This window comes from Coregonus clupeaformis, chromosome 23 (genome assembly GCF_020615455.1).
Source record: "Coregonus clupeaformis isolate EN_2021a chromosome 23, ASM2061545v1, whole genome shotgun sequence".
Taxonomy (NCBI): domain Eukaryota; kingdom Metazoa; phylum Chordata; class Actinopteri; order Salmoniformes; family Salmonidae; genus Coregonus; species Coregonus clupeaformis.
The window spans coordinates 45,622,774-45,641,686 of NC_059214.1; the positions used below are offsets into that span (position 1 = coordinate 45,622,774).

Genomic DNA, 18,913 nt, shown 5'->3' on the forward strand with positions numbered 1-18,913 from the left:
AAATGGTAGTAAATAATAATAAATAAATAACAACTGTCTCTCTCTCTGTCTCTCTCTCTCTCTGTCTCTCTCTCTCTCTCTCTCTCTCTCTGTCTATCTCTCTCTCTCTCTCTGTCTCTCTCTCTCTCTGTCTCTCTCTCTCTCTGTCTCTCTCTCTCTCTGTCTCGCTCTCTCTCTGTCTCGCTCTCTCTCTCTCTCTCTCTCTCTCTCTCTCTCTCTCTCTCTCTCTCTCTCTCTCTCTCTCTCTCTCTGTCTCTCTCTCTCTCTGTCTCGCTCTCTCTGTCTCTCTCTCTCTCTGTCTCTCTCTCTCTGTCTCTCTCTCTCTCTCTCCCTCTGTCTCTCGCTCTCTGTCTCGCTCTCTCTGTCTCGCTCTCTCTGTCTCGCTCTCTCTGTCTCTCTCTCTCTCTCTGTCTCTCTCTCTCTCTCTCTCTCTCTCTCTCTCTCTCTCTCTCTCTCTCTCTCTCTCTCTCTCTCTCTCTCTCTCTCTCTCTCTCTCTCTCTCTCTCTCTGTCTCTCTCTCTCTCTCTGTCTCGCTCTCTCTGTCTCTCTCTCTCTCTGTCTCTCTCTCTCTCTGTCTCTCTCTCTCTCTCTCCCTCTGTCTCTCGCTCTCTGTCTCGCTCTCTCTGTCTCGCTCTCTCTGTCTCTCTCTCTCTCTCTGTCTCTCTCTCTCTCTCTCTGTCTCTGTCTCTGTCTCTCTCTCTCTCTCCTCTGTCTCTCTCTCTCTCTGTCTCTCTCTCTCTCTCTCTCTCTCTCTCTGTCTCTGTCTCTCTCGCTCTCTCTCTCTGTCTCTCTCTCTCTCTGTCTCTCTCTCTCTCTCTCTCTCTCTCTCTCTCTCTCTCTCTCTCTCTCTCTCTCTCTCTCTCTCTCTGTCTCTGTCTCTGTCTCTGTCTCTGTCTCTGTCTCTGTCTCTGTCTCTGTCTCTCTCTCTCTGTCTCTCTCTCTCTGTCTCTCTCTCTAGGTCAGTTTGCGAAGGGTGTGGCGGAGGGGGTTGTAGACGCCGCCTTCAACCCGGTGGTGGCGCTGCGTCTCTCTGTCGTCAAAGACTCGGCTGTCTGGGCCATCCTCAGCGAGGTCAGCCAATCATACGCCATCATCTGTCCTTTAATATTTTATATAATGTATCTATTGTTCTACCCAGTGGAATGTTATCCTGTATAAGGAGAGCTGTGTATTCCTCTGTGTCTCTCTGTAGATCCACATAAAGAGGACAGCAGGCTGACATGAGGCAGGGGGCCACATCAATCCTGGCCCCCGGCCCCGGGGTGCTCGCAGACGCACCTAAAACTGACTGCCCAGGAGCCTTCTGCCGCCTAGCAACCAGCAGTGACATCATCAGAGTTGACCAGAGCCGCTCCTCTCAGGGTTTCTGTCTAAGGGCTCTGTCACTCTGATCGCTCTCTCTCTCTTTCTGTCTATCCTTTCCTCACTCTCTTGCTCTCTTTTTGCGTGAACGTGAATACTACTTTACAAAAAAGAGACAGATATTAAAATATCAGAAGGAATTGGGTGTGTCCTGAAGAAATCCGTTCCCAGATATGACTGTCGAGGTAACTGTGTGTTACACAGATGGCTTGTGACTAGGAGAGGCACACAGTGATTGGAGATTTGGGACACACCTCACCTGATCTGAGAGGCTGATGTCACCAGGACACTGGTGTTGTAGATGCTGCTCACTGCTCCATGTGCTCTCTGTCTCCGCCTCTCTGGTCTGTTCCACTGGGGTATTGCACTGTCACTGGAGCCATAGTGGAGCCCCCTGCTGGTGACTGAAGAATGGCTCCATCAGCCTCAAGAACCTGTTGCTTTTTGTTCTTTTCCACAGAGTTGTGTGTTTTAGCTAAACAGCAGGTAATAAATAGACAAGTTGTTAGTCTTTCTTAGGGTGAGGATAATTGCCTTTATTACTTTATTCTTTTGAAGGGGATTACAATGACGATGGCAAACAAAGTGGAAAACTAAATGTGGTTCCCCATCTTTAAAGTGACAGGTCTGCCAAACTATGCCCTGGGTAGAAGTCATCCATAGGCGCAGATCTAGGATCAGCTTACCTTGCTCAAGTCCCAACCCAAACCATTCTGGGCCAAACACCTGAAACCTACCTAAGATCTGTGTTTGATGTCATTGATACCATTCCACTAATTCAGCTCCAGCCATTACCACGAGCCCGTCCTCCCCAATTAAGGTGCCACCAACCTCCTGTGGTTTCATTTTATTCCATGAAGAATCTTTGTGACTGAAGGAAACCATATCTATCTCTCTACTTCCTGTTTGACAGGAAGTCAGGCTGACAGAGCTCTAGTGTCCTTTAAGTGGTAAACCAATCAGACTTTGGCCTTGACTTTGCTCACCTGAAGGGATGTATTGCTATATTGATAATATTATTATTATTATTACTACGACAATGATGATGTATGAAGGTGACTTAATTTATTTTAAATAAATATTTAATTTGTACAAGAGGTTAAAAATAAATAAAACATCTGTTTAGAGTTTATGCTACGGTAGTTGATATGTGCCCGTGCATGTGTTCTTTTTGTTCCGAAACGGAAACATTGTTTTCACAGAGCTGCTTGGTATTCCATGTTGTCTTGTCTGCTGGTTGGTTCAGATAGAGGTTGACTCTTAACTGCTGGTCCAGAGTCAGTTTTTGTATAACATTTCTCAGACAGTCAAAGTTCAAATGAAGAAGAAGAGCTGATATCAGAACAGTCCTTAAGCCAGAGATGTGCCTTAAAGTCCGGAGCAGAACTTCCCTTCATTCACCCCCTTCCCTCTTCCCTACATACTCTTTTGAAAGGCTTTGAATACGTGATACAGGATTTACAGATGACGGGTAGCGTTTCCTCCATAACTCGCCAACCATTGTACAGTGTGACTGATGTTTACTGTCAGCAATGGAGGATTCATTCAGTTCATTGCATTTTATTTTGATGACTTCACTACATTACATTTTCTGTAAATTGGGAATAAATCTGTGTAAACAGACAATCAAATGCTATTTATAACGTTGCACTGAGTTTTCAGCTTACAGTTTTGAATGTTCCATTCTTTTTTTTGCTATGCTTTCATTTACAATCTCCGTTGGTCATGTCATTTTACACTTCTGACATCATCAGTGAGTTCTACCCCATGTGATGCCTGATTCTGTCCAATCAATCAATCGGAGACTGCTGGCATGCAGACCAGTGGAGGCTGCTGAGGGGAGGACAGCTCATAATAATGTCTGGAATGGAGCAAATGGAATGGCATCAAACACATAGAAACCATGTTTGATACCATTCCACTAATTCCGTTCCAGCCGTTAACACGAGCCTGTCCTCCCAAATGAAGGTGCCACCAACCTCCTGTGACGCTGACAGCCACGCTCCCCCGGGGGTGGCCTCTTATCTACTCTGATTGTAGCTATACAGAAAAGCCATTTGCATTTTCTAAGCATCCTACATACTCTTTGATGCATAGTTTCAGGAAAGGTCAAAATGGTTTTGTTTTCTCATGAGAAATGTTGTTTATACAGTAAGAGACTTTATGAAGGATTTGGTTTTTCTATCGAAATTCCATCCACATGAGAGAAGATTGTGATCGTTTTAATTGGGGGTGCTATTTTAAATGTCAAAGACGTGCACACACCCCCTACCTCACAGCACTTAATGTTGATCTAGCAGGGTTGGACAACTGTAAGGAACAAATCTCAGCTACACTATCAGAGGGCAAGCTGGTGCCTACCCAATCTTGAAAAAAAATATCCTAGGTAGGATAAAGACTAGGGGTCGATTTGGGTAACACTTTCGAAAGCGGGCCACTTTGTACCAGGTTTGCTTGTTTGTAAATGTCCTTTATTTATTGTGTGATTGGTCAACCCACAACCTTTTGAATGGAGCTGGCCCCTCCGCTGAGCCTCCTGGTCACACCAGACCCTCTCGCTTACACCTGCAACGTTATAGAACCTTCAGATAGAAATGTTTACTGTAGATCCAATATGATTCTCTGTGTAGAAATGGGAATCGTGACAGATCTATACATTACATTTCTATCTGCAGCGCTCTAGCGAAGGATGTGCAACCTCCTGAATAAACCCCTTCTTCAGGTGGAGTACGGCTTGAGCAGAGGGGAACACAAACTTGGTGTCTCACTAGTTTAAAAGGGGTTACTTCCATCCTTGTCTTGTGCCCTTCATCCATGCTTATCTAAGAAGATTGTATAGAAAAGCAATATGGAGGAAGCCTATTATTGGGTCGCTTGCCTAGACCCTAGAGGTAGATGGAGGATAAGAGACAGCAAGACTATTAAGACCCAGCCAGGCTCACTCCTGCCTGCTTCCAACCTTCACTGTTCTCCCCATCAGGTCATGTCATGTCATGTGCCTTCATCACGTACATTAGTATATCTGCCTCTGATGATTTTGACATGGATTTACATGGACATCGTTGAAATAAATCAAATTGGTTGATACAATTCATGCCCATCTCTGTTTTCTGCCTTGGTTTCATTATTTCACATAATTCACAGTCACTGTCTGACGGGAGAATGAGCCACACATTCATATAGAACCAACCAGCCAACCAGTTAGGTTCAAAATAAATCAAGAGATGGCATCAACATGTTGGAGTTGCTACAGTATCTTTGGAATCCTCCTTGCCATTGTGCTCCTTCTGATGTTCTGATGGTTCTAATCCCCGAGCCGACTCCTGAGTGGCGCAGTGGTCTAAGGCACTGCATCGCAGTGCTAACTGTGCCACTAGAGATCCTGGTTCGATTCCAGGCTCTGTCGCAGCCGGCCGCGACCGGGAGACTCATGTGCGGCGCACAATTGGCCCAGCGTCGTCCAGGATAGGGGAGGGAATGGCCGGCAGGGATATAGCTCAGTTGATAGAGCATGGCGTTTGCAACGCCAGGGTTGTGGGTTCGATTCCCACGGGGGGCCAGTATAAAAAAATAAAATAAAAATGTAATCACTAACTGTAAGTCGCTCTGGATAAGAGCGTCTGCTAAATGACTAAAATGTAAATGTAATGACTAGGTGAAAAATCTGTTGATGTGCCCTTAAGCAAGGCACTAAACCCTAATTGCTCCTGTAAATCGCTCTGGATAAGAGCGTCTGCTAAATGACTAAAATGTATAAGCTTTGAGCGGCACCTTGCGGTAGACTTGAAAAGTACATGTTAAAATCTCCTAATTTCGCTGAAACGAACAAAAACTACAAACACTCCCAGCATGCATATAGTTCAACATCTCCATTCCCAGGATACTTTGCGAATCAAAGATGGTGACTTGCATAACAACGTTCATGTAACATACTGTAGTTAAATATATTATTTAAATCTACATTTATTGCGTAATTGTCTTCAATGTAAGTGCAGCACAATGCCTAAATACTATGAGGACAAAGAGGAGGATGGCAGGGCATGCTCAGGAATCAGGGAGGACTTCAAGGCATGTCTCCTTCAACATGACTGCGTTGTAAAGGTAACGTTATGGCAAATATTATTTCCCCTTTCATCTGAGGTTATGGTTTGCTAGCTAATATTATGCTTTACAGTTTTACTTTTATAACATCCCTTATTTCAAAGCGTAGGCCTACCTTCAATTGTAAATGCTGGTTGGTTGGTTGAGCCACACTTTCATTACAAAGTAAAGTGCACAGCTTTCTGCACCTGATCATGGGGTATAGGTATTGATGCATGTGTTGTGTGGCCAACGTAAACGGTGAGAATGATCAATAACATATAAAGACACCAGTCTTGGTAGAAAGTGTTTGACTAACTCCATGTTGTCCATTCCTGCAGGAGGGGAAGATGCCCAGCCAGTGTCTGAAGGAGGGCCACTGTAAAGCACTGCAGACCTCTTTCTTTGAGTGTAAGAGATCCATGGTGAGCTCATCGGTCATCACTGACGTCAATGACGTTCATTCAACACTTGTCAAATCCTTATGTATGGAACTGACTTGTTTCTGATCTTTCTCTATTTCTACAGCTAGATAACCGGTCCAGATTCAGGGGAAGGAAAGGCTACTGATGGACCAAAGTTGAAAATATCTGGAACACTCACAGCACTGAAATTATTAATTGTGAATAGTAGCTAAACTAACTTAAAGGGGTCCATATGGGGGGTTGTATTTTATTATGCTAATTTCACTTGAGCACTTGATTGAGGTGGTTCTGTAGAGAAAATATATGGTCTTCAAGTAGGTATGTTTGTTGGACTTTTTTTCCTCCTGACATGATTGAGTCTGTGAATAGGCCTACCACAATTCAAACTAAAGACACTTGTAAGTGTGTGGAAGAAATATGCTGGGCTGCACTTCTGCTTCCATGTTCTGAAATGAGCGAACTTCTAGGAACTCTAAAGCAGGACTGTCAGCTCTCCGCTTGGCTTCTCTGATGATTGACAGACTGCTAAATTGGGCATCTGTTTTGAACAACCGCGTGTAATAAATATATCATTGAACAGATTAAGTGTTTGCGAATGTGCTTTTAGTGTGTCATAATGGAGTGTTCAATGCACGCGACTGCTGGTATGAGTTTTAATTACAATATATTTATTTTATTCCAGTTTTATCTGTGTGACGAGGCACGATTGTTGACAGCGAGCTGACAATACAGTAAAAATACATCACGGTATCATTCCTACAGACCTGAGTGAACAGCAGGATTAATAGAAATGGGGACATACAAATATTACAAGAATTACGTAAGAAATTATATGAAATGTATTTAAACTCCTTCATGAATGGAGGTAAAACGGTCTTTCAGATTTCTATGTACACCATTTTTTTTATTTTATGTAGTCATTTAGCAGACGCTCTTATCCAGAGCGACTTACAGGAGCATTTAGGGTTAAGTATTGGTATTGGTATTTATTAGGATCCCCACTAGCTGCAAAAGCATCAGCTACTCTTCCTGGGGTCCACATGAAACATGACATAATACAAAGTAAAGAACATTATTAGTCAAGGACTGACATACATCAATGTAAAACTTCACACATAGCCTACATATCAGTACATACACACAATATCTAGGTCTAATACATAGTACAGTGCAAATTACAATACAGTGGGGAAAAAAAGTATTTAGTCAGCCACCAATTGTGCAAGTTCTCCCACTTAAAAAGATGAGAGGCCTGTAATTTTCATCATAGGAACACGTCAACTATGACAGACAAAATGAGAAAAAAAAATCCAGAAAATCATACTGTAGGATTTTTAATGAATTTATTTGCAAATTATGGTGGAAAATAAGTATTTGGTCAATAACAAAAGTTTCTCAATACTTTGTTATATACCCTTTGTTGGCAATGACACAGGTCAAACGTTTTCTGTAAGTCTTCACAAGGTTTTCACACACTGTTGCTGGTATTTTGGCCCATTCCTCCATGCAGATCTCCTCTAGAGCAGTGATGTTTTGGGGTTGTCGCTGGGCAACACGGACTTTCAACTCCCTCCAAAGATTTTCTATGGGGTTGAGATCTGGAGACTGGCTAGGCCACTCCAGGACCTTGAAATGCTTCTTACGAAGCCACTCCTTCGTTGCCCGGGCGGTGTGTTTGGGATCATTGTCATGCTGAAAGACCCAGCCTTTCACTCAAAGGTTTTCACTCAAAAGGTTTTCACTCAAAATCTCACGATACATGGCCCCATTCATTCTTTCCTTTACACGGATCAGTCGTCCTGGTCCCTTTGCAGAAAAACAGCCCCAAAGCATGATGTTTCCACCCCCATGCTTCACAGTAGGTATGGTGTTCTTTGGATGCAACTCAGCATTCTTTGTCCTCCAAACACGACGAGTTGAGTTTTTACCAAAAAGTTCTATTTTGGTTTCATCTGACCATATGACATTCTCCCAATCCTCTTCTGGATCATCCAAATACACTCTAGCAAACTTCAGACGGGCCTGGACATGTACTGGCTTAAGCAGGGGGACACGTCTGGCACTGCAGGATTTGAGTCCCTGGCGGCATGGTGTGTTACTGATGGTAGGCTTTGTTACTTTGGTCCCAGCTCTCTGCAGGTCATTCACTAGGTCCCCCTGTGTGGTTCTGGGATTTTTGCTCACCGTTCTTGTGATCATTTTGACCCCACGGGGTGAGATCTTGCGTGGAGCCCCAGATCGAGGGAGATTATCAGATTATCTTGTATGTCTTCCATTTCCTAATAATTGCTCCCACAGTTGATTTATTCAAACCAAGCTGCTTACCTATTGCAGATTCAGTCTTCCCAGCCTGGTGCAGGTCTACAATTTTGTTTCTGGTGTCCTTTGACAGCTCTTTGGTCTTGGCCATAGTGGAGTTTGGAGTGTGACTGTTTGAGGTTGTGGACAGGTGTCTTTTATACTGATAACAAGTTCAAACAGGTGCCATTAATACAGGTAACGAGTGGAGGACAGAGGAGCCTCTTAAAGAAGAAGTTACAGGTCTGTGAGAGCTAGAAATCTTGCTTGTTTGTAGGTGACCAAATACTTATTTTCCACCATAATTTGCAAATAAATTCATTAAAAATCCTACAATGTGATTTTCTGGATTTTTTCTCTCAATTTGTCTGTCATAGTTGACGTGTACCTATGATGAAAATTACAGGCCTCTCTGATCTTTTTAAGTGGGAGAATTTGCACAATTGGTGCTGACTAAATACTTTTTCCCCCCACTGTATATATAAAATGGCTGTGTCTCTTCACAGTCCCCTTTGTGCAGTAAGGTGTTTTTTTAATCTGGTTTTATTGCTAGCTGAAGTTACCTGGGGTGGCAGAGAGTTCCGTGTATTCATAGCTCTATTTAATATTGTGTGTTTTCCAGCCTCTGTTCTGGACCTGGGGACTGTGAATAGACCTCTGGTTGCATGTCTTGTGTTGTACCGATGAGTGTCCGAACTGATGAGTATAGGAACTGTGTGCCAACTACTTGAACAGACAGTTCGGTATGTTCAACACATCAATACCTCGCACAAAGACCAACAGTGATGCAGTCAATCTCTCCTCAACTTTGAGCCAGGAGAGACTGACATGCATGTTACTTACACTTTCCCTCCATGGACATCTAAGTTTGATACGTGCTGCTTTGTTCTGGACCAACTGCAATTTACCTATGTCCTTCTTTGCCGCACATGACCACACAGCTGGGCAGTAGTCCAGGTGCGACAAAACTAGGGCCTGTAGGACCTGTCTGGTCGACTGAGATGTCAAGAAGGCAGAGCAACGTCCTATCATGGATAGACCTCTTCCCATTTTAGCAACCATTGAGTCTATATGTTTTGACCATGAAAGCTTGCTATTTGTATTCAAATTTATTAGGAATCCCCATTAGCAGCTGCCAAGGCAGCAGCTACTCTTCCTGGGGTCCAAACACTATCTTGGGTTACACCCAGCAGTTTAGTCTCCTCAACTTGCTCAATAGCCACATTATTCAATAATAGATCTAAACGAGGTTTAGCGTTGAGGTAGTGATTTGTCCCAAAAATGATGCTTTTAGTTTTTTAGATATTTAGCACCAGCCTATTGCTAGTTACCCATTCTAAAGCTGACTGGAGCTCTATGTTAAGTGTCTCATTTATTTATTTTACTGTTGCAGCCGACGTGTATACTGTTGAGTCGTCAGCGGACATAGACACACAGGCTTTATTTAAGGTCAGTGGAAAAACAGGAAACAATAATGTCCCTAGCCGGCTGCCCTGCGGTACACCACACTCAACTGAATTTGCATGAGAGAGGCTTCCATTAACGAAAACCCTCTGTGTTCTATTAGATAGGTAACTCTCAATCCATAATAAGGCAGAGGATGCAAATCCATAACACCTACGCTTTTTTTAGCAATAGGTTATGATCAAAGACATCAAAAGCTGCACTGAAGTCTAACAAAACAGCTCCCACTATCTTCTATCAATTTCTTTCAGCCAATCATCAGTAATTTGTGTCAGTGCCGAGCATGTTGAGTGCCCTTCCCTATAAGCATGCTGAAAATCTGTTAATTTGTTTTCTGTAAAATAACTTTGAATTTGATCAAACACACATTTTTTCAAAAAGTTTGCTAAGCACTTGTAACAGGTTGATTGGTCGGCAGTTTGAACCATTAAAGGGTGCTCTGCTATTCTTGTGTAGCTGAATGACCTTTGCCTCCCTCCATGTCTGAGGGCACACACCGTCTTCTAGGCTTAAATTGAAGATGTGACAAACAGGAGTCACAATCTATTCCGCTACCAACCTCAGCAATTTACCATCCAGGTTGTCGGTACCAGGTGGTTTGTCCTTATTTATTGATAGCAAACATTTTTTCACCTCTTTCACACCCACTTTGTGGAACTTAAAACTACAGTGCTTGTCTTTCATTATTTGGTCTATTATGCATGAATATGAAGGCTCAGAATTTGTTGTTTGCATATCTTACCTAAGTTTGCTAATCTTGTGAACAAAAAAGTTGTTAAAGTGGTTAGCAATATCAAAGGGTTTTGTTATGAACAAGCCATCTGCCTCAATGAAAGATGGAGCTGAGTTTGCTTTTTTGCCTAGAATTTCATTTAGAGTAATGCAGAGCTTTTTACTATCATTCTTTATATCATGTATCTTTGTGCTATAGTATAGTTTCTTCTTTTTGTTTAGTTTCGTTATTGACTTTCTCAATTTACTGTATGGTTGCCAGTCTGCTGTGTTGTCAGACTTATTTGCTATTCCCTTTGCCTCATCCCTCTCAGCCATACAGTTTTTTAATTCATAATCTACCCATTGGGATTTGGCAGTTCTAACAGTCAGCTTCTTGATGGGCGCATGCCTATCAGTTTTCGGAAGAAGCAGTTTCATAAATGCTTCAAGTGCAGCGTCCGGATGTTCCTCATTACACACATCAGACCAACAAATATTTTTCACATCTTTGACAAGGACACATCAACATCAACAGATTTGCCCTTTGTATTGAGCAGTCATACACTGTGTGGCCCTATTTCATGAACCCACACATTGTCTGTCCAAGATCAGATACAAAGACATGAAAATACGTTCCTTCTTAAAGTGATGCTGCAGAGGTTTTGTAAAAAAATGTTTCCTGCAATTCGTATGATATGTTCCCAATTCCAATTCTTATAAAATGTTACGAATTTGTAAGTGCTTAATATCCCGTTCAATCTCTTTAACCAGTTGAGTCTCTGTTCTCTAATCAGCTGTGTAAGTGGGAGCCACTGTAGTAATGTTTATGTTAAGGATGGATTGTGGTGTATGCTTAAGTAATGGTCTTGGGGTGACTGGATGAGGTTAGAGTTGTCACTGTTCTCTGGTTACGGTCCCATAGGGGTCATGGTCACCAAACAGCTGTTAATTTAGTTCTACAGTCTAGTGGTTAGCTGTAGCAGAGCCGGTCTAGACATTACATCAGGGCGTCCATCATCAGCTGCTAAGCCTCTCCATGTTCACCTTCCTCATGACAAAGGCCTTGTGAGTCTTCTTCAGTGTGCCCAGCGTGTTCAGGATCATCATGCCGCACGTGTGCCCATCAGCTCCCCGCCATGTGGTCGCTCTCAATGATAAAAGGCGTCATCAATTGTCGCCGCCATAGCGTAGGAGTCACATGACACAAAGCCCATACCGTCGACAATCTGCACCTGGGAGCGCTCGCTGTAGGACTCCTCCATAGTGTGACAGAAGATCCGGGCCATGAAGTGAGCCTTCTCTGACTCCTGAGCCAGCCAGCCATCACACCAAGACTGTAGAGTGGAACCAAAACAGACCAGAAAAACATAAATCACAATGTAGAAGGTGTTGGTAGTGTTTTATAATTTATTCAGGACGATGTAAGCTGCTTACGGGTTGGCGGCGAAGTTGAACTCTGCACACATTGTGGTGTTTCCTCTGGCTAAAGACAGGCAGAACACCGGTATCACATTAAAGCCTATGGCAATCGACCCATTTGTCTATATATTTACCATTAGTATACCTGATAAGTTGACCTTCTGAAGCAAATAAATCATAGCCCTTACACTCTGTTTTGCCTCCCATGTTATAGAGGCCTTTGAGTTTCCTGGGGAGGAGGGCTCCATCCTTACAGCCAGAGCTAGGTTGGTGAGGGGAGCCGTGGCCACCAGAGATACCTGGGAGAGACAGGGAAACACCTGCATTTACAACAGGATCTCTCTCTCTCTGCTGTGTGTGCATCTTGCTAGCTCATTGGCTAGAACTCTAATTGCTAGGGGGCTGGCCAACATGGGGGAAAATGGCACAGCTTCCAGACAAACAGTTGCTTTCAAACTAGGGCTTTCGTGGCTAATTGAGGTAAAACAGTAATTCTGCCCATAGATTATGCATGTATGAACTACACATTGACAAATCCAGCCTAAAGCGGGAGGTTTCAAAAAATACTTAGTGGTCGCCAAAGTTCAGGACCATGTCTTTAAGTAGTCATGTTTTTTTTTTTACTAAAAGGTAACTGAGGTATGGTCTTCTATACACTGTCATGTATTTACCCAACTAGACACCAAAGTATGGGGAGATAGAGAGTGAGGAGTTGTGAAGTCAGTGATAATAAACTAGAGGTGAACAAGAGTGACTGAATGATCATGTAGAACAGTCTGATTGGTTTCAATTCTGATTTGCAGTCTGCAGACTAACCTGGGTATTAGCTACAGAGTTGTATTGTGTAAACACATCCATATTATTTAAAAGAGAGCCTAAGGTGTATAACACCGGTTGTGGTATTGAACCTGTCACAGGCAATAAAGCTCAGCACGTGCCGGCAAATCTGAACGTACAAACTCTGCAGCAGCAGAATGTATAGAGCCCTTGAATTTGGGGCATAGGTCTACTACCCCGATATAGTCGACTATCCACAAGCCTACGCTTTGAATTAATGTTATTTATTTAAAGCGTATATATGCACCTGCTCTCCGCTCACCTCCTCCGTGTAGGTCTACGGTTAATATGAACACACTCCAATGCTCCTCCAACATGCAATTTAGCTAATTGTATTGCCGACTTCTGGGCTGTCTCGCGAGTGAGGCAGCGAATATTTCGGCGGGCAGATTCGCTACTGCACGTGCTGTCCTCAAATTACAGCTGCAGTCCGCTGAGTAGTTTGTAGAAGTGGGTAGCTGGATCCCAATATGGCAACCGGAGTATAGGCGAGTGGGTGTGTTGGGAAAAAAAAAGTAGTGGGCGTGTGGAAAGCGGTGGGTGTGTCGAAAGCGCTCTGCTATAGGTTAGAGTCCGTTTTGATTGAGCTGTGTTTTCTTTCTTTCGTTTCTTACCACTTACTTAGCGAGTTTTCAGACCCCTCTAGCGACATATTTTCAAAAAAGCAACTAGCAACTTTTTCTGGTGTTATTGGAGACTTTTGGAGACTGACGTGAAAGCACGTATCGTTATTACTCTTCTCAACAAGCAGCAGGTGCTTTGTTACCCCGTCCCAAAGCACTCACAGGCGGCCCAGTCCTCCCGCAGCAGTCCCTCCCAGCTGCAGTCAGAGCAGGAGATGTTCACCCCTCCGCATCCAGACTGCGCATGCGGGAAGCCGCCGCTGGCTGATCCCACCCTGGCTTACATTCAGGGCGGGATGAAAATGTAGGGTGTTTTTTACTCACTTTTTGTCTCTCCCACAACGTTATTCCTCTCTCCTACAGCTTCCATCACAATTACATGCACATGGTCAATTATGCAAATTAGGCGATGACGTCATTTAGCGACTTCTAGCGACTGCCAATAGCTACTTTCCTTACTGAGGAGTTGGCAACACTGCCGTCGTGCTTGTCAAGCAGGAGCGAAAGGCACTGTGTCCAGTGTTGCCGCTCATGCCCTCCCATTGAGTAGTAGACTGTATGTATCTATCTCTCTCCAGTGGATAAAACACATAGGCTAATGCATCATTATATTACAATGCAGAGGACAGTGTTTGTTTAAAACTTTGTTTGCTATGCAACAGCTCAATTAATAAAACAGTTAAGCCTACTAAGAGCCTGACAGGGCAAAAAGGGAAAGAAAGATAGTTCAAGGTTTTAAAGAGGCCTTATCTAGACAATTTAGAATTGTGTGTGTGTGTGTGCACGTACGTGCGTGCGTGCCCAGGCAGACAGAGAGACAGACTACAAAGACCAGAGGTATACTTTACATGTCACACAGGATATGGTGAAACAGTTTACTGCTCATATTTTAATAGCTCAAGTTACAGAGTTTAGGGGGAAAGCAGATTTTAAAGCAAAGCCTGTACCTGTACAGATACAGATGTTTCTACCTGAAAGTGTGTGGTTCAAAAGCGCTCAATACATACAAAGAAAAATACATGACATGCAAAATTAAATGGATAAAACTTGCAGCATTTTGGCAACTTTTTTTCAGCAATTTTCAGTGCATCAAGAATATTCAGCAAAATAACATATAAAAATGTTTTCCTAAATAAAAATAAACTGTCTCTGTAATGTGCAATAAAAGCTATAGGTAAACATGGAAACAAAAGCTAGTAACGGGTTCACAGTACAATTTAACGCAAAACACTGTCAATTCTAAACAGGCTTCTTTCTATGCAGTGTACAAGTCCATTATTTCCAAAAATACAATAATAATGTGAGGCTTTTCTATCTACTGTAGATGCATTCAAAAGTAAGACACTTCAATTTCGCTCCATCGGTTGTACAAATAATAAGCCAGTGTTTTGTTGCTCCTGTCATGTACTAGTCAGCCAGTCGAGCTCTGCAGTGTCAGAGTGAGTTAGCTTCTATCAGTGCTGTAGTATTCCTCTGGGATTATAAAAAGAGATGAGATTAAACTAACGGAGAAAAGCTGCCGACATAGGAGGAGGAACTTTGTTAAGATTTCTTATAACACTGTTCCTTATCCTAAGCTAATATGTTATAGTTTGGCTGAGTCTATGGTTTGATTTAAAGTGAATATGCCTACCATCTAGGTCCTGTATATAAACATTACTTTATGAACAGACAGGGTTTGGGGGGAGTGCAAGATTTTTCAGTTGAATAAAATCTACAAGCATGTGAGCATATATTTTAATTGAGATGTTTTTGGATGACTTCTGTTGTGTGTGAACCCCATCCATGCGTGCATCTACTATAGTGGAGCATTGTACCGTGCACTCAATGACAATCTATAAAACGTAAAATAAACATGCAGTGGCATGTAAAAGATGAACCTTGACCTCTGTAACTGTCTATGACAGTAGAACAACTAAAACCCAGGATAGTGGCCCTCTATTTTGCACTAACTCTGTCCAGTAACTGCGTCACCAAATAAAATTGGGATAGATCTTCATACATCATAGAAACAAGTGTCTATATCTAATCCCTGTGTATAATCAGGTCACTGTGCTTGTAGAAGGAATGGAGTGTAGGAGCAAATAACACATTGATGCTCTGCACACAAAGATTTTGTTCTCTTTAAATTGACTTGAGTTGAATTTCCCTCTTTAAAGTTCCATGAGAGACAGTGGTAAGAACCCAGGCAATGTGATAAGAGCTGTAAATAAAACTAAACCAAGTGCTACTCTACAATTAAAGGGGTTTTACGTCCAATAAAATCTGTGACAATGGATTTGAAAAGCTGTTTTTAAGTTGTTGTTGTTGTATTTGTTGTTGTGTGCGTGTAGTGGTTCTCATGACAACGCAGCGATTCTAATTGCAAAGGAGAAGGAAGCGTTATCAAACAGTCTACCACAGATAACATGACATCATCAACAGTGAGTCAGCACTATAGAAAGGGGGAGGTTGCTTTCATTATGTTATTTTGCTTTTATGTTGTTGTTGACTTTGACATTGTTTAGTCCCTTTCCCCTTCTATTGGCTACTTTGAGAGATGGCCAGCTGTTCTGTCCAATCAGGTCTCTACTTTCCCATAGGTGCCCTCAGGGGGGCGGTATTGTTTGGGAAAGGCCTTCAGCTGGAGGGAGTTGAAGGCGTATTTACGACATCCTACATTCTTCATGGTGTTCTCTCGTCTGCAGCCCTCACTGTCAGAAGGAGGAGAGGAGAGGAAAGAGAAGGAGAGAGGAGAGGAGAGGAGAGGAGAGGAGAGGAGAGGAGAGGAGAGGAGAGGAGAGGAGAGGAGAGGAGAGGAGAGGAGAGGAGAGGAGAGGAGAGGAGAGGAGAGGAGAGGAGAGGAGAGGAGAGGAGAGGAGAGGAGAGGAGAGGAGAGGAGAGGAGAGGAGGGTTTTAAATAGATAAGATGGAGATGGAATTATATTAGAGGATATAAGAAAACATAAAGTTATTATAATCATGGACAGAATTCTTCCTTTTCTTCTAATTCTACATGGTAAACGTTACAATGTGTTGTCTCTTTTTGTTCAGGCAGTTATGTGGCTGGCTCACCTGCGCATGCAGTCGAGGGCCTGGAAGAAGACCTGTGGGGCCATGGCGTGCTCCTGCCGGAGTATCTGACACTGCTCCAGGGTTAGAGACATGGCTGTACGATCCTTAGCACTCTTACAGCTGGTGAAACGCACGCCATTCAGACGCCGACACACCTGGGGAAGGAGAGACCGAGAGACAGGGAGAGAGAGAAATAAGGGGGGGGGGGAACGGGTGAGAGTAGAGAGTCAGGCAAAGACTTCTGCTCATTCAGTTAGTGATAGAAAATAGTATCTTGTGGAGAAAGAGAACAAACACCATTGTAAATACAACCCATATTTATGTTTAACTGTTTTCCTTTTTGTACTTTAACTATTTGCACATCATTTCAACACTGTATATAGACATAATATGACATTTGAAATGTCTTTATTCTTTTGGAACTTTTGTGAGTATAATGTTTCCTGTAAAATGTGTATTGTTTATTTCACTTTTGTTTACTATCTACTTCACTTGCTTTGGCAATGTTAACATATGTTTCCCATACCAATAAAGCCATTAAAATGAATTGAGAGAAAGAGAAAGAGAAAAAGGAGAGAATGTCTCCACCTCCGCCGCCTGCCACAGGATCTCTACGTTCTTGCTCTTCCTGGCACTGATGTTCTGACTGAGCAGTTTTAGGAGCTCAGGCAGGCTGGTCTGACTACGGGTACGAGGGAGGCCTGGAGAGGAGAGGAGAGGAGAGGAGAGGAGAGGAGAGGGAGAGGAGAGGAGAGGAGAGGAGAGGAGAGGAGAGAGAGAGAGGAGAGGAGAGGAGAGGAGAGGAGAGGAGAGAGGAGAGGAGAGGAGAGGAGAGGGAGAGGAGAGGAGAGGAGAGGGAGAGGAGAGGAGAGGAGAGGGAGGAGGGAGAGGAGAGGAGAGGAGAGGAGAGAGGGAGAGGAGAGGAGAGGAGAGGAGAGGGAGAGGAGAGGAGAGGAGAGGAGAGGAGGAGGAGAGGAGAGGAGAGGAGAGGAGAGAGAGGAGAGGAGAGGAGAGGAGAGGAGAGGGAGAGGAGAGGAGAGGAGAGGAGAGGAGAGGAGAGAGGGAGAGGGAGAGGAGAGGAGAGGAGAGGAGAGGAGAGGGAGAGGAGAGGAGAGGAGAGGAGAGGAGAGGAGAGGAGAGGAGAGGAGAGGGAGAGGAGAGGAGAGGAGAGGAGAGGAGAGGGAGAGGAGAGGAGAGGAGAGGAGAGGGAGAGGAGAGGAGAGGAGAGGAGAGGAGAGGAGAGGAGAGGAGAGGAGAGGAGAGGAGAGGAGAGGAGAGGAGGGAGAGGAGAGGAGAGGAGAGGAGAGGGAGAGGAGAGGAGAGGAGAGGAGAGGAGAGGAGAGGAGAGGAGAGGAGAGGAGAGGAGAGGAGAGGAGAGGAGAGGATTATTGCACTGACGTACATTTTAGGAACCAGGTTGTTAACCACTTAATTAGGGGAAAGAGGTTAAGATGAGGGTGTGTGTGACTCACAGTCCTCAGGTAGGACCTCTTTGAACTGGTCGTAATAGGAGCTGAGACGAGCCATATTCTCCATGTTAATCACCTCCTGGAGAGACGTGTCTCCAAACCTATAGTCACACAGATAGATGGGATAGACAGACAGACAGACAGACAGACAGACAGACAGACAGACAGACAGACAGACAGACAGACAGACAGTATTTTTCTTCATGGTATTGCTCACATCAGCATTTCTTACAGTCTTTAGGGAGTAGGCCTAATGTTCTCTCAGTCTCAATCATTGGCATCGTTGAGGAATTAGCATTTTATTTTCTGTTAAACTGGGTGTAAGCACATGTCATTTCTAGTCTGTACTGGCATATCTAATAAACGAGCTTAGAAAAAGCACAATAACAAGCGCCTCGAGATTATTGGAGGTAACCATCATCAATCAAATGGTATTACCACAAATATCAGCTGGCTGCCGTTGCCATGGTAACACACCTCTTGACTACCCCTTCTTAACTCTCTTTTACATTGTGCTGCTGTTCCCTCCATCACCTCTCCTCCCTCCATCACCTCTCCTTCCCCATCACTCCTCCATCACCTCTCCTCCCTCCATCACCCATCCATCACCTCTCCTCCCTCCATCACCTCCATCACCTCTCCTCATCTCTCCTCCCCTCTCTCGTTCACTCACTTCTCTGCCAGTGTCTGCTGTTCATTGATTCCCACATTGAAGAGAACAGGCTGCACCCGCAGCAGCATGCCGTTCTGGATCTCCCGTGGCAACGCATCAAACATTGGCGCCGGTAACGGAACCCTGACGTTGAAGCCGTCCCGGTTCCCAGTAATGACAGGCAGCACGTCTGGGCCGAAGACCGAGGTTGCCTGGATGACCTTAAAGGTGACGTTCCGCAGGTCCATCACGCCAACACTCATGTCCTCCAACATGGCCAGCTCCTCCCCTTTAAGATTGAAGAGAGTAAGGGGTCAGAGTAGGTTTCAGTTCCTCCCCTTTAAGATTGAAGAGATTAAGGGGTCAGAGTACGTTTCAGTTCCTCCCCTTTAAGATTGAAGAGAGTAAGGGGTCAGAGTAGGTTTCAGTTCCTCCCCTTTAAGATTGAAGAGAGTAAGGGGTCAGAGTAGGTTTCAGTTCCTCCCCTTTAAGATTGAAGAGAGTAAGGGGTTAGAG

General features: G+C 43.9%; 4 protein-coding genes across 7 annotated transcripts in view; 2 read left to right on the plus strand and 2 right to left on the minus strand.

Annotated features, from left to right (window-relative positions):
- Positions 1 to 2,494, plus strand: part of mgat4a (alpha-1,3-mannosyl-glycoprotein 4-beta-N-acetylglucosaminyltransferase A) — a 92,403-nt gene extending 89,909 nt beyond the window's left edge. The window contains exons 15-16 of the mRNA XM_045206720.1: positions 959 to 1,071; positions 1,193 to 2,494. Coding sequence (XP_045062655.1) covers positions 959 to 1,071; positions 1,193 to 1,219 — 140 coding nt within the window. The 3' untranslated portion in view covers positions 1,220 to 2,494. The remainder of the gene's footprint in view (positions 1 to 958; positions 1,072 to 1,192) is intronic.
- A 2,747-nt stretch (positions 2,495 to 5,241) lies between these two features.
- Positions 5,242 to 6,448, plus strand: LOC121536544 (cytochrome c oxidase assembly factor 5). Its single transcript, XM_041843910.1, has 3 exons — positions 5,242 to 5,463; positions 5,784 to 5,867; positions 5,971 to 6,448. Exons 1-3 carry the CDS (start codon positions 5,362 to 5,364, stop codon positions 6,010 to 6,012), a joined length of 228 nt encoding a protein of 75 aa, XP_041699844.1. The 5' UTR covers positions 5,242 to 5,361; the 3' UTR covers positions 6,013 to 6,448.
- Positions 6,449 to 11,003: 4,555 nt separating this feature from the next.
- On the minus strand, positions 11,004 to 13,765 carry si:dkey-4e7.3 (uncharacterized protein LOC402865 homolog). Its single transcript, XM_041843658.2, is given in 5 exon segments — positions 11,004 to 11,500; positions 11,503 to 11,826; positions 11,951 to 12,001; positions 12,004 to 12,061; positions 13,682 to 13,765. Coding segments are annotated over 5 exon segments (657 nt in total). The 3' UTR covers positions 11,004 to 11,360.
- A 318-nt stretch (positions 13,766 to 14,083) lies between these two features.
- The window catches only part of inpp4aa (inositol polyphosphate-4-phosphatase type I Aa), a 47,249-nt gene continuing 42,419 nt past the window's right edge, over positions 14,084 to 18,913 (minus strand). For all 4 annotated transcript variants that reach the window (XM_041843913.2, XM_045206722.1, XM_045206723.1 and 1 more), the window contains 5 exons: positions 18,419 to 18,686; positions 17,749 to 17,846; positions 16,865 to 16,977; positions 16,277 to 16,431; positions 14,084 to 15,915 (listed from right to left, as the gene is read on the minus strand). In XM_041843913.2, coding sequence (XP_041699847.1) covers positions 15,783 to 15,915; positions 16,277 to 16,431; positions 16,865 to 16,977; positions 17,749 to 17,846; positions 18,419 to 18,686 — 767 coding nt within the window. In that variant the 3' untranslated portion in view covers positions 14,084 to 15,782. The remainder of the gene's footprint in view (positions 15,916 to 16,276; positions 16,432 to 16,864; positions 16,978 to 17,748; positions 17,847 to 18,418; positions 18,687 to 18,913) is intronic.